At 44.8% G+C, this 13,574-nt stretch overlaps 1 protein-coding gene across 2 annotated transcripts in view; it reads left to right on the top strand.

Moving 5' to 3' along the window:
- Positions 1 to 13,574, top strand: part of VPS53 (VPS53 subunit of GARP complex) — a 276,186-nt gene that overhangs the window by 178,196 nt on the left and 84,416 nt on the right. For both annotated transcript variants that reach the window (XM_077296357.1, XM_077296358.1), the window contains exons 15-16: positions 5,737 to 5,884; positions 9,893 to 9,975. In XM_077296357.1, the coding sequence (XP_077152472.1) occupies positions 5,737 to 5,884; positions 9,893 to 9,975 (231 nt within the window). The remainder of the gene's footprint in view (positions 1 to 5,736; positions 5,885 to 9,892; positions 9,976 to 13,574) is intronic.

Here is a 13,574-nt window from a genome sequence, read left to right as displayed (position 1 = left end):
CAACCGAAGCATCATCAGGGGGCAGATACTGCCGTCACTCTCACAGCCTCTGCTCCCTCCCTGAAATGCAGAGTCATGCGCAGTCTCCCCCAGAGCCCTGTGCGATGGGCGCAGCATCCTTTCTGGACTCGGTATAGATGAATAGTAATAAGCCGGCAACAGAGCAGTGTCACTATACCCGGTGTGCAAAAGAACAGCACCCCAAGTGACGTCATTGGTCTCAGCGGGGTGTAGTGACACCGCTCTGCTGCCGACTATTCATCTATGCCGACAACAGAACGGATGCTGCAGTCGTAATGCTAGGGAGACACTGCACTATGGACATCCTCAAGGTCACAATCAGGACAGCACTGCCCCTGAAACGAGCGTCACTGATGACCCTTTGTTTCAGGGAGGGGACAGAGGTTTCGGCAGTGACTGCATCCTCTACCCCTGATCTTGCTTCGTCTGAGTGTCCCAGAAGGCCATGGTGATACTCAAACAAGTTGTCATCAGACCGGAAATAGGAAAAAAAAATACAAAAACAGTTGGATACTGTAGTTGGGGAATGGTTGGGAATTTTTAAAGCAAGTTTATTAGAAAATAGCTTAGATTATGGGACTAAATAGATAGGGACTTAAAATAAAAATGCTTTCATTTTTAAGCGTCTAAAGATGCAACATATTTAATATAATGTAATAAATCTAGCATAAATATACATGGTCTAAAAATGTATATCAGGCGCCACACCCTAAAAGCTGTGTTTTTGCGTCAATCATTTCTAGATGTGATCTATATAATCCTTCTGTTGTTACCACTTCTAGTAAAGGCTGTTTTTGTTATCTGTTCCGGACTTTATGGATCTCACTTTCTCATTAGTTTGTTTTGTGTCGTCTTAATTTTGCTCTGTGGGATAGTGTGTGGACAAAGGGTTTGTTCTGCAAGTCTTCTTGTTGTGAAAATCTAACATTTTCAGCAGAATTCATCTGCTGCTTCCAAAGCAAACATGTCCCAGATACATTTTCAGCAAAATTTCAATAAACCTCATTTTTATAGCAGAAAAAAGCTAATAAGGCGTATTAGCTTTCACCTGCCACCACTTACCACTGCTTTTATTCTCTTCTTTTTTTTCCCTTTGTCTGGACACATGCTGGACCATATCCTGCAGTTGGTAAAAGGCACGAGAAACAGAAAATGTCGCTCACCACACTCTTAGCTATTAGCTGTACTGCTGAAATCTCCTCAGTAATTGATTGTAGTTTGCCTCCATGTTTCCATTATTTTAGGCTTATCAAGCCAGGATGTGTTTTGAACATAACCTTTAAGAAAATGTTTTCTGTGCCAATTTCAGACATCTTTTATCTGTGAGAAAGGCCAGCAACTATTAACTTAAAATGGTTCTATTGCTAATGATAACTGTGGATATAGTCCTTCAGTGCTCTTTACATGGTTTTAACTTAACCCCTTCCCGACCTTTGACGCATACGCTGCGTCATGAAAGTCTGTGCCAATCCGACCTATGACGCAGCATATGCGTCATGGAATGATCGCGTCCCTGCAGATCGGGTGAAAGGGTTAACTCCGATTTTACCCGATCTGCAGAGACAGGGGGAGTGGTGCTTCAGCCCAGGGGGGGTGGCTTCACCCCCCCGTGGCTACGATCGCTCTGATTGGCTGTTGAAAGTGAAACTGCCAATCAGAGCGATTTGTAATATTTCACCTAAAAAACTGGTGAAATATTACAATCCAGCCATGGCCGATGCTGCAATACCATCGGCCATGGCTGGAAATACTCAAGTGACCCCCCCACACCCGCCGATCGCCCCCCCAGTCCTCCGTTATGGGGTCCGGTCCCCTCCGTCCGCCTGCTGGCTCCCCTGTCCTCCTGTCCGCTCCCTCCTTGTTTGTATTCACCCCCCTGTGCTCCGATTACCCCCCCTGTGCTCCGATCCACCCCCCCACCACCCCTTCACACTTACCGATCCTCCCGGTGTCCGTACGTCTCCTCGCTGGGCGCCGCCATCTTCCAAAATGGCGGGCGCATGCTCAGTGCGCCCGCCGAATCTGCCAGCCGGCAGATTCCTTACAGGTACATTTTGATCGCTGTGGTAGGTTCTATCACAGTGATCAAAATAAAAAAAATAATAAATAAACACCCCCCCCCCTTTATCACCCCCATAGGGACAATAATAAAATAAAGAAAATTTTATTTATTTTTTTCGTTTTCCACTAGGGTTAGGGTTAGAACTAGGGTTAGAACTAGGGGTAGGGTTAGGGGTAGGGTTAGGGTTACGGGTAGGGTTAGGGTTAGGGTTATGGCATGTGCACACAGTGCGGATTTGGCTGCGGATCCGCAGCGGATTGCCGCGGATCCGCAGCGGATTGGCCGCGGATCCGCAGCGGATTGGCCGCGGATCCGCAGCGGGTTGGCCGCGGATCCGCAGCGGATTGGCTGCGGATCCGCAGCGGATTAGCCGCTGCGAATTCGCCGCTGCGAATTCGTAGCAGTTTTCCATCAGGTTTACAGTACCATGTACACCTATGGAAAACCAAATCCACTGTGCCCATGGTGCGGAAAATTCCGTGCAGAAACGCTGCGTTGTATTTTCCGCAGCATGTCAATTCTTTGTGCGGATTCCGCAGCGTTTTACACCTGTTCCTCAATAGGAATCCGCACAAAAAAACACTGGAAATCTGCTGTAAATCTGCAGGTAAAACGCAGTGCGTTTTACCTGCAGATTTTTCAAAAATCGTGCGGAAAAATCTCACACGAACCCGCAACGTGGGCACATAGCCTTAGGGTTATGGTTGGAATTAGAGTTAGGGTTGGAAATAGGGCTAGGGTTGGAAATAGGGTTAAGATTAGGCTTGTGGTTAGGGTTACGGATAGGGTTAGGGGTGTGTTGGGGTTACAGTTGTGGTTAGGGTTGGGATTAGGGTTAGGGTTGGAATTAGGGTTACGGGTGTGTTGCGGTTAGGGTTGTGGTTAGGGTTATAGCTACAGTTGGGAATAGGATTAGGGGTGTGTTGGGGTTAGTGTTGAAGTTAGAATTGAGGGGTTTCCACTGGTTAGGCACATCAGGGGTCTCCAAACGCAACATGGCGCCACCATTGATTCCAGCCAATCTTGCGTTCAAAAAGTCAAATGGTGCTCCCTCCCTTCCAAGCCCCAACGTGTGCCCAAACAGTGGTTTACCCCCACATTTGGGGTACCAGCGTACTCAGGACAAACTGGGCAACAACTGTTGGGGTCCAATTTCTCCTGTTACCCTTGCAAAAATAAAAAATTACTTGCTAAAACATAATTTTTGAGGAAGAACAATTATTTTTTATTTTCACGGCTCTGCGTTATAAACTTCTGTGAAGCACTTGGGGGTTGAAAGTGCTCACCACACAACTAGATAAGTTCCTTGGGGGGGTCTAGTTTCCAAAATGGGGTCACTTGTGGGGTGTTTCTACTGTTTAGGCATATCAGGGGCTCTGCAAATGCAACGTGACGCCCGCAGACCATTCCATCAAAGTCTGCATTTCAAATGCCACTACTTCCCTTCCGAGCCCAGGCATATGCCCAAACAGTGGTCTACCCCCACATATGGGGTATCAGCGTACTCACAACAAACTGGGCAACAAATATTGGGGTCCAATTTCTCCTGTTACCCTTGTGAAAATAAAAAATTGCTTGCTAAAACATATTTTTTGAGGAAAGAAAAATTATTTTTTATTTTCACGGCTCTGCGTTATAAACTTCTGTGAAGCACCTTGGGGTTATAAGTGCTCACTATGCATCTAGATAAGTTCCTTGGGGGGTCTAGTTTCCAAAATGGGGTCACTTGTAGGGGAGCTCCAATGTTTAGGCACACAGGGGCTCTCCAAACGCGACATGGTGTCCGCTAACGATTGGAGCTAATTTTCCATTCAAAAAGTCAAATGGCACGCCTCCCCTTCCGAGCTTTGCCGTGCACCCAAACAGTGGTTTACCCCCACATATGAGGTATCGGCGTACTCAGGAGAAATTGCCCAACAAATTTTAGGATCCATTTTATCCTGTTGCCCATGTGAAAATGAAAGAATTGAGGCTAAAAGAAATTTTGTGTGAAAAAAAAGTACTTTTTCATTTTTGCGGATCAATTTGTGAAGCACCTGGGGGTTTAAAGTGCTCACTATGCTTCTAGATAAGTTCCTTGGGGGGTCTAGTTTCCAAAATGGGGTCACTTGTGGAGGAGCTCCAATGTTTAGGCACACGGGGGCTCTCCAAACGCGACATGGTGTCCGCTAAAGATTGGAGCCAATTTTTCATTGAAAAAGTCAAATGGCGCTCCTTCCCTTCCGAGCCCTGCCGTGTGCCCAAACAGTGGTTTACCCCCACATATGAGGTATCAGCGTACTCAGGACAAATTGTACAACAACGTCCATTGTCCAGTTTCTCCTTTTACCCTTGGGAAAATAAAAAAATTGTTGCTAAAAGATCATTTTTGTGACTAAAAAGTTAAATGTTCATTTTTTACTTCCATGTTGCTTCTGCTGCTGTGAAACACCTGAAGGGTTAATAAACTTCTTGAATGTGGTTTTGAGCACCTTGAGGGGTGCAGTTTTTAGAATGGTGTCACTTTTGGGTATTTTCAGCCATATAGAACCCTCAAACTGACTTCAAATGTGAGGTGGTCCCTAAAAAAAATGGTTTTGTAAATGTTGTTGTAAAAATGAGAAATCACTGGTCAAATTTTAACCCTTATAACTTCCTAGCAAAAAAAAAATTTGTTTCAAAAATTGTGCTGATGTAAAGTAGACATGTGGGAAATGTTATTTATTAACTATTTTGTGTCACATAACTCTCTGGTTTAACAGAATAAAAATTCAAAATGTGAAAATTGCGAAATTTTCAAAATTTTCGCCAAATTTCTGTTTTTTTCACAAATAAACTCAGAAATTATCGACCTAAATTTACCACTAACATGAAGCCCAATATGTCACGAAAAAACAATCTCAGAATCGCTAGGATCCGTTGAAGCGTTCCGGAGTTATTACCTCATAAATGGACACTGGTCAGAATTGCAAAAAACGGCAAGGTCATTAAGGCCAAAATAGGCTGGGTCATGAAGAGGTTAAAGGGGTTGTCCACCATATGTATTTGGGCCTAAAAATAATTTCTGCAATTGGGTTTTAATAAAAATGTCTGCACAGTTTGAGTTTTAAATACTTTTTGGTTTTGCTGCACATTCCTCTTTGATGTGGTTTGCGGTCATAAGTCATCTGTGGAAAGCTCAGAAAAAGTACTTAGGACCATTAGCAACTAGCTGTCACTGTATCAGTGGTCGTAACCATGGATACCTAAGGTCCTGTAATGCTCTACATGGGGAAAGAGACATAGCATATTGGCTGTACACTATATTTCTAATTGGAGGAGGTATTTGTTTTTATTATTATTATTACACCTATTACATATTGGTATAGGATCTTGGAGATAGGAATACCCCTTTAAGGAGCATGCTATTAACTCTTCCTGAAAGAACAGGAAGTATGAGTGCAAGAAAAAATATTGCCAAAATTTTTTCAAAATATACATGTAACGCAAAATCTGATTTAAACAATTGATCATTTTTTATGAAATATTCCATTTAAAGCTAAAAGGAAAGGGACTATTGTTGGTTTGATTGTGATTATTCTTAACCACATGAATAATTTGGGTATTTGTTGTGTTTGTTTTTTGGATACCTTTCTGGATGCTGAGTATAAATGATTTCTTCTTTGTCTCATCAGAACCAGCAGCAGTAGTACTGGACTTACCATCACTAGTCTTCTCAAAGAAAAAGAAGGCTCTGAAGTTGCCAAGTTCACCACAGAAGAATTATGCCTGATCTGCAGCATCCTGAGTACAGCGGAGTACTGTCTGGCAACTACACAACAGGTAGCTTCTGTGATATTAGTGTGTAATCACCACAGTGGCTATTCTGTTTTGGATAGTTACTCTAAGTTACCACTTCAAAAGTGAAGAACGATGGCTATGTTCACACCATTACAGAACTGATTCAAAGGTAAACTGTAACAAGTTACTTCTGCACTTTTTATTCTGTTCAAAAACATAGAAATACCCTGAAACCAGACAGACGCCATTGTAGTCATCAGGGGCCATCTGATTCAGTTTGCATCAATTCTGACAGATCTATTTTGCACATGAATTCCATTTCTCTCTACCTCAGAAGCGTAGCTAGGGTTTTGGTTCAGGAGGGGCTAAATGTCTGAGTGGACCCCTAACCTGGTAACCCTGATTACAGCTATGGTGGCGCACCCGAATAATGGATGTACAAGAACCTCAAACGATGACTACTTCTTCCTGATGGAATCAATCACTTTTCCAGTCTTTTCCATCTTGCCCAGACCGACATGACAACTTTTCCAGCAAGGACTCGGTTGCAGAAATTGCAACAAAGTGACATTTGATTTCTCATTTCCAGAACAGCCCCATCTATGCCCAACTTGCACTAACTTCTCAACCTACTGATACCCCTTTACTCCCTATACCCGATCACTCACTCGCTCTTGTCACCTGCATCTTAAAAACATCTCCAGAATCCGACCTTTTCTCACCTTTGAAACTGCTAAGACTCTTACTGTCTCTCTTATTCATTCTCGTCTGGACTACTCAAGCTCTCTTCAGATCAGTCTTCCTCTTACCAAACTTTCTCCTCTCCAATCCATCTTGAATGCGGCGGCCAGGGTCATATTTCTGTCCAGCCGCTTCACCGATGCCTCCATCTTGTGCCAGTCATTACATTGGCTACCCATTCGCTACAGGGTCCAGTATAAACTCATCTCTCTCACCCACAAAGCTCTCCACAGTTCTGCACCGCCTTATATCTCCTCTCTCATCTCTGTCTATCGCCCTACACGTGCCCTCCTTTCTACAAATGACCTAAGACTAACATCCCCCGTAATCCGAACCTCGCACCTCCGTCTCCAAGACTTCTCTCGTGCTGCGCCAGCTCTCTGGAATGCACTTCCCCAGACGATCAGACTGATACCTAGCCCCGACCTATTCAAGCATGCTTTAAAAACCCATCTCTTCAAACAAGCTTACCACATCAACTACTCAGTAAACTAACTTTGCCCTGATCCCTCCTTCCAAATATTATTCTGAATCTGCACCCTACTTTTCATCTGCCTCCATACCCTCCATGCACATGATAACTGCACATGATAACTGCACTTGATACTTGACTATTGCACTTAAACACACGGGCTGATGACCGGATCATGCAGCTTTTATATGAAAATCCCTATCTATATATATAATTGTCTAAGGGGTACTTCCATCTGTTTGTCTTTAACTTCTGTAACGGAAATCCCGGGTCGCGACCAATCAGCGATATTGGGGCGGGAGTTAAACACCGCTTCACTTTTTACTATTGATGCTGCCTATGCAGCATCAATAGTAAAAACCGATAATGTTAAAAATAATAAAAAAAACAAACATTATATTCTCACCTTCCGGCGTCCGCGGCACCCTTTCCCACTCCTCACGACGCTCCGGTCCCAAGAATGCATTGCGGCAATGACTCGAGATCACGTAGCGGTCTCGCGAGATGATGATGTAGCGGTCTCGCGAGACCGCTACATGATCATGAGTTATTGCCGAAAGGCATTTGTTATGACCTGGTGGTTACGGAGTGGTACTGAGATGACCTGGTGGGTAAAACCAATCATGGACAAGCTCAGATGAGGTGGCAGCTCTACAGACAGTAATCACCTATATGACCTAGTGATTACGGAGCAGCACAGAAATGACCTAGTGGGTAAAACAAATAATGTACTAGCTCTGAGGAGGTGGTAACTTTACTGACCGCAATCCCTACTCCTAACACCAACATTAGAAATAGCCGTGGAGCGTTCCTATCTCTGCCTAGACGCCTCTTCACAGCCTAAGAACTAGCTACCCCTGAAGATGGAAACGGAAAACTATCTCGCCTCAGAGAAACCCCCAAAGGAAAGAGAGCCCCCCACAAATATTGACGGTGAGTGAAGAGGGAAAAGACAAACTCAGAAATGAAACTAGATTTAGCAAAGGAGGCCACTACTATCTAAATAGACAGAGAAAGAAAAGGCTACTGTGCGGTCAGTATAAAAACTAAATGTCCACGCAGAGTTTACAAAAATAACCTCCACACCGACTCACGGTGTGGAAGGGCAAATCTGCAACCCCAGAGCTTCCAACTAGCCGGAATATTTCATGATGACAAGCTGGACAAAAGAGACATAACTTAAACTGAACAAAAGGTCATAGGCAGGGAAACGCCCCAAAACTAGCAGAACTTATCTTAAGCTGAAATGGACTGGCCAACAGAGAACTTCCAGGAAAGGACTGAATCCACAGGAAGGGACATTGACAGCTGGCATCCACTACAGCCCAAAGCCCAGTTAAATAACCAGGCCAGGGAACCGATTAGTGAAAGCAGCTGCTAAGTACCACTTGAAACCACCAGAGGGAGCCCAAGAGCAGAACTCCCAAAAATACCATTTGCAACCACAGATTGGAGCCCAAGAACGGAACTCACAACAGGCATTACTGGGAACGGAGGGTCGCGATGAGCATCGCTGAAGGCCTAGGCTGGATCCGGGGGCTGCCGGAAGGTGAGTATATAATTATTTTTTATTTTAATTGTTTTTTTAACAGGGATATGGTGCCCACACTGCTATATACTACGTGGGCTGTGTTATATACTGCGTGGGCTGTTATATACTGCGTGGGCTGTTATATACTGCGTGGACTGTGTTATATACTGCGTGGACTGTGTTATATACTACGTGGGGTGTGTTATATACTACGTGGGGTGTGTTATATACTACGTGGCTGTGCAATATACTACGTGGCTGTGCTATATACTACGTGGCTGTGCTATATACTACGTGGCTGTGCAATGTACTATGTGGGCTGTGTTATATACTACGTGGGCTGTGTTATATACTATGTGGGCTGTGTTATATACTATGTGGGCTGTGTTATAAAATACGTGGGCTGTTATATACTACGTGGGCTGTGTTATATACTACATAAATATTCTAGAATACTCGATGCGTTAGAATCGGGCCACCATCTGCTTTACTATAATTGCCAGACCTGAAATAACAAGCCCTTTTCACCTATTGTGTCCCCCCATTTCCTTGTAGATTGTAAGCTTGCGAGCAGGGACCTCACTCCTAATGTCACTCTTTAAATTGTCTTAACTTGTATTGAATTATTGTCTGTACATGTCCCCGCTTAATTGTAAATTGCTGCGAAATATGTTGGTGCTATATAAATAAAAATTATTATTATTATTGTACCCCAGTACTGAACCGCTGCTGCCTTATGTGACCCTATTACTGTACTTAACTGGGTGGTATTATGTGCCCTTTAGATGGTAAAACAAACCTCTGGAATACATTACTGCCCTGTGCGAGGGCCCTAGAAAACAGTTCTCACATTTTGCCCCCTAGAATGTAATAATGCCCTCAGCCAATACATTTGAACTTGTGATGATAGGCAGGGAGTCTCCCTGCTCAGCCTCAGAATGTAACTGTATGGGCGTGCTGCTCATTAGCGTAGCTCCAGTTGTGGGCCTCTCGGGGCCTGGGGCGATAGCCCCCTTTACCCCCTCCCGGTAGGTATGCTACTGCTCTACCTAGAATGAAGCAGAAAAAAATGGAGGTGTGATGAGTTGAGTGTACACTGCAGCTGTTTTTTTGTGCTTATTCCATTTACAATTTGGGCACTTTTTTCCTCTGTAACTGTGTCTCTTATAGCAGCCGAGTTACAGAAAGAAAATTAGTGTACAAATGAAGACGTCCTGAAATGGTAAAACAAAAAATATTTTAATAAAATAAACACTAAATACAATTGCTTTTATTAAAATAACTTTCTTGTCATTTTTTCTTATAGCTAGAAGAGAAGCTTAAAGAAAAAGTAGATGTGACACTAATAGAAAGAATTAATCTAACAGGAGAGATGGATACTTTTAGCACGTAAGTTTAGCTTTCTTGGTGTATTTGTATGCTATTGAACTTTCTTATGCATATGTACTTACTGTTAAGGTATGCATTTCACTCCAAATTAACACTTCAAGCTAACGACGAAAGCTTGTGCTCAGTGCACCCTTACTGTGGTTAAATGCAGCTATGAACTGCTCAGCCCACTTGTATAGATTACTGCCACTCATTCTAACCAAGACAGCGTTGTTTGAAGATATACCGCCGTTATGTGATCACTGTCTGTGCAGGAGAGAGCAGACATATCACACTCTTTCGCTTCTGACATTGCTTTTTTTCCTCTGCTATAGCTGCAGTGCAGGAGAGAGCAGAAAAATCACTCTCTCCTCGCTTCTGACAATGCTCTTCTCCTCTGCTATAGCTGCAGTGCAGGAGAGAGCGCAAATCACTGTCTCATTGCTTCTGACATTGCTCTTATCCTCGACTATAACTGCAGTTTAGGAGAGCGTACACAAATTACTCTGTTCTTGCTTCTGACATTGCTTTTTTTCCTCTGCTATAGTTGTTATTATTATTATTATTTATTTATATAGCACCATTAATTCCATGGTGCTGTACATGAGAAAGGGGTTACATACAGGGTTATAGCTATCATTTACAGTAAACAGGTTTACAGTGACACACTGGTACAGAGGGGAGAGAACCCTGTCCTTGCGGACTTACATTCTATGGGATAGTGGGGAAGATACAGAAGGTAGGGGTGGGCGGCGGCGGCTCTGGCGGTGGTGAGACGGCGGCTCGGTTATTGTAGGCTGTAGGCTTTCCTGAAGAGATGGGTTTTCAGGTTCTGTCTGAAGGATCCGAGGGTGGTGGATAATCGGACGTGTTGAGGCATGGAATTCCAGAGGATGGGGGATATTCGGGAGAAATCTTGGAGGCGATTGTGTGAGGAACGAATAAGTGCGGAGGAGAGTAGGAGGTCTTGAGATGAACGAAGATTACGTGAAGGAAGATATTGGGGGATTAGTTCAGAGATATAGGGAGGGGATAGGTTGTGGATGGCTTTGTAGATCAGTGTTAGTAGTTTGAACTGGATTCGTTGGGGGATTGGGAGCCAGTGGAGGGATTTGCAGAGGGGAGAAGCAGGGGAGTAGCGAGGAGAGAGGTGGATTAGGCGGGCAGCAGAGTTGAGGACAGACTGGAGTGGTGCAAGAGAGTTAGCGGGGAGGCCACAGAGGAGGGTGTTGCAGTAATCGAGGCGGGAGATGATGAGAGCATGTACAAGAGTTTTGGTAGATTGTGGGCTGAGGAAGGGACGGATTCTGGCAATATTTTTGAGTTGGAGGCGACAGGAGGTTGGCAAGAGCTTGGACGTGAGGTTTGAAGGACAGGGCAGAGTCAAGAGTTACCCCGAGGCAGCGGATTTCAGGAGCGGGAGAGAGCGTGATGCCGTTTACCATAATAGATAGATTGGGTAGGTGGGATACGTGAGGTGGGGGAAAGATGATGAGTTCGGTTTTGTCTACATTGAGTTTTAGGAAGCGAGAGGTGAAGAAGGAGGATATGGCTGGCAGACACTTCGGGATTCTGGACAGCAGGGAGGTGACATCTGGGCCAGAGAGATAGATCTGAGTGTCGTCTGCATACAGGTGGTACTGGAAGCCATGTGACTTTATGAGTTGTCCTAGGCCAAGGGTATAGATGGAAAAAAGTAGGGGTCCTAGGACAGAGCCTTGAGGGACTCCAACAGAGAGAGGGCGGGATGAGGAGGTAGTGTGGGAGTGGGAAACGCTAAATGTGCGGTTGGATAGGTATGAGGCAATCCAGGACAGGGCAAGGTCTTTGATGCCAAGGGAAGAAAGAATCTGTAGCAGTAGGCAGTGATCGACTGTGTCGAAAGCAGAGGACAGGTCAAGAAGGAGGAGGATGGAGAACTGTCTGTTAGCTTTGGCTGTGACTAGGTCATTAGTAATTTTTGTCAGGGCAGTTTCGGTGGAGTGGTGGGGGCGGAAGCCAGATTGGAGGTTGTCAAGGAGAGAGTTAGATGAGAGGTGGGAGGAAAGTTGACCATGGACATGCTGCTCAAGGAGTTTTGAAGCAAACGGGAGCAGCGATATGGGGCGATAGCTGGGCATAGCAGTTGGGTCAAGGTTATTTTTTTTGAGGATAGGTGTGATGGTGGCATGTTTGAAGGCAGAGGGGAAGGTACCAGAGGAGAGCGATAGGTTGAAGAGATGGGTTAGGGCTGGAATAAGCGTGTTAGTGAGGTTGGGGAGCAGGTGGGAAGGCATGGGGTCAAGTGCACAGGTGGTGAGGTGTGATTTGGAAAAGAGGCGAGTAAGCTCTCCTTCAGTGATGTTGGAGAGGGAGGTTATTAGGGAAGGGCAGAGGTCTGGTGTATGGAGTGGTTGGGGTGGTGGACAAGTAAAGGTTTGCCTTGTTTGGTCGATCTTGTTTTTGAAGTAGGTGGCAAAGTCCTCGGAAGAGATGAAGGGAGTTGGAGGTAGCAGTGGTGGGCGGAGGAGAGAGTTCAATGTGCAGAACAGTTGTTTTGGGTTGTAGGATAGTGAAGATACAAGGTTAGTGAAATAGGTCTGTTTAGCAGAGGTGAGGGCTGATTTGAAGTCAAATGTAGCTTGTTTGAAGGCAGTGAAGTCGTCTGGCAGGCGTGTTTTCTTCCATCGCCGCTCCGCAACCCTGGATGCTTGTCGAAGTTTGCAGTGCAGGAGAGAGCAGACAAATTTCTCTGTCCTTGCTTCTGACATTGCTCTTCTCTGCCATAGCTGCAGTGCAGTAGAGACCACACAAATCATTCTCTCATCACTTCTGACATTGCTCTTCTCTGCTATAGCTGCAGTGCTGGAGAGAGCACAAATCACACTCTCCAGGCTTTTGACACTGCTCTTTAATACTATAACTGAAGTGCAGGAGAGTGCACAAATCTCTCTCTTCTCTCTTCTTCTCCTCTTCTTTAGGCCCCGTTCACATGTCCTGGTGATTCCGGTACTGGAAAAAAACATGTACTGGTGAGGTCCATGTGCCATTCGTGTGTCAGTGTAGCGTTCGAGTATGATGTGCCAATTCTGGGGCAGCGGTTGGCTTCTATCCTTTGGTGTTGTGAACTCTGTTTTTGGGCTCCCTCTTGTGGTCACAAGTGGTACTGTGTGAGTGCTGTCTTTGGGCCCCCTCTGGTGGCTCTTTGTGTCATTCTGCAGCTCTGAGGCTGGATCAGCTGTCTCGTTATGTTAGCTGGTTTCCTATTTAGCGCACCTGGACTATCAGTTGTTGCCTGCTGTCAATGTATTCAGTGCTATTTTGTTTTCTCCTGCCTACCTTGGTTTCCAGTCTCTTCAAGAGAAGCTAAGTTTTCTGTTTGTTCATTTTTTGATCATCAGTGTTCAATATTTTCCTTGGTTATTTATTTGTCCTTGTCCAGCTTGCTAATATGTGATTTCCTTGCTTGCTGGTAGCTCTAGGGGGCTGAGTTTCTCCCCTCACACCGTTAGTTGGTGTGGGGGTTCTTGAATTCTCAGCGTGGATATTTTGTATAGGGTTTTTTACTGACCGCACAGTTCCCTGCCTGTCTTCTGCTATCTAGTATTAGTGGGCCTCATTTGCTGAATCTGTTTTCATTT

This window comes from Ranitomeya variabilis, chromosome 3 (genome assembly GCF_051348905.1).
Source record: "Ranitomeya variabilis isolate aRanVar5 chromosome 3, aRanVar5.hap1, whole genome shotgun sequence".
NCBI lineage: Eukaryota > Metazoa > Chordata > Amphibia > Anura > Dendrobatidae > Ranitomeya > Ranitomeya variabilis.
The sequence above is the reverse complement of the archived record's forward strand: the minus strand, read 5'-3'. Positions and strand labels throughout refer to the sequence as shown.